At 65.0% G+C, this 280-nt stretch overlaps 1 protein-coding gene across 3 annotated transcripts in view; it reads right to left on the bottom strand.

The window, feature by feature from the left end:
* P2RX5 (purinergic receptor P2X, ligand-gated ion channel, 5) overlaps positions 1–280 on the bottom strand; it is a 13,361-nt gene extending 13,081 nt beyond the window's left edge. For all 3 annotated transcript variants that reach the window (XM_010847472.1, XM_010847470.1, XM_010847473.1), the window contains exon 1: positions 137–280. In XM_010847472.1, coding sequence (XP_010845774.1) covers positions 137–273 — 137 coding nt within the window. In that variant the 5' untranslated portion in view covers positions 274–280. The remainder of the gene's footprint in view (positions 1–136) is intronic.

The following is a 280-nucleotide window of genomic DNA, read 5'->3' as shown; positions in this document are numbered from 1 at the left end:
CCCCTCCAGAAGCAGAGTCCCAGACCCCAGTCACAGGGCACCCCAGGCGTCCACACACCAATTCCCAAGCTCCGGAGGCCACCGCTGCCGCCCCCGGCTGACCCTGCCCCCTCCCCAAAGCCCCCAGAGAACTCACACCACCAGGTAGGTCAGGATGGAGACCTGCAGCAGCCGGTAGAGCAGGCCCACCTTCTTGTTCTTGGCGATGACGTACTTCTCCGTCTTGTAGTCGAAGAGCGACTGGTAGAGCCCCTTGCAGCCCGCCTGCCCCATGGCTCCG

The sequence above is a fragment of the Bison bison genome, unplaced genomic scaffold, assembly GCF_000754665.1.
Source record: "Bison bison bison isolate TAMUID 2011002044 unplaced genomic scaffold, Bison_UMD1.0 scf7180017864249, whole genome shotgun sequence".
Lineage (NCBI taxonomy): Eukaryota > Metazoa > Chordata > Mammalia > Artiodactyla > Bovidae > Bison > Bison bison.
This window is presented reverse-complemented; position numbering and strand designations above follow the sequence as displayed.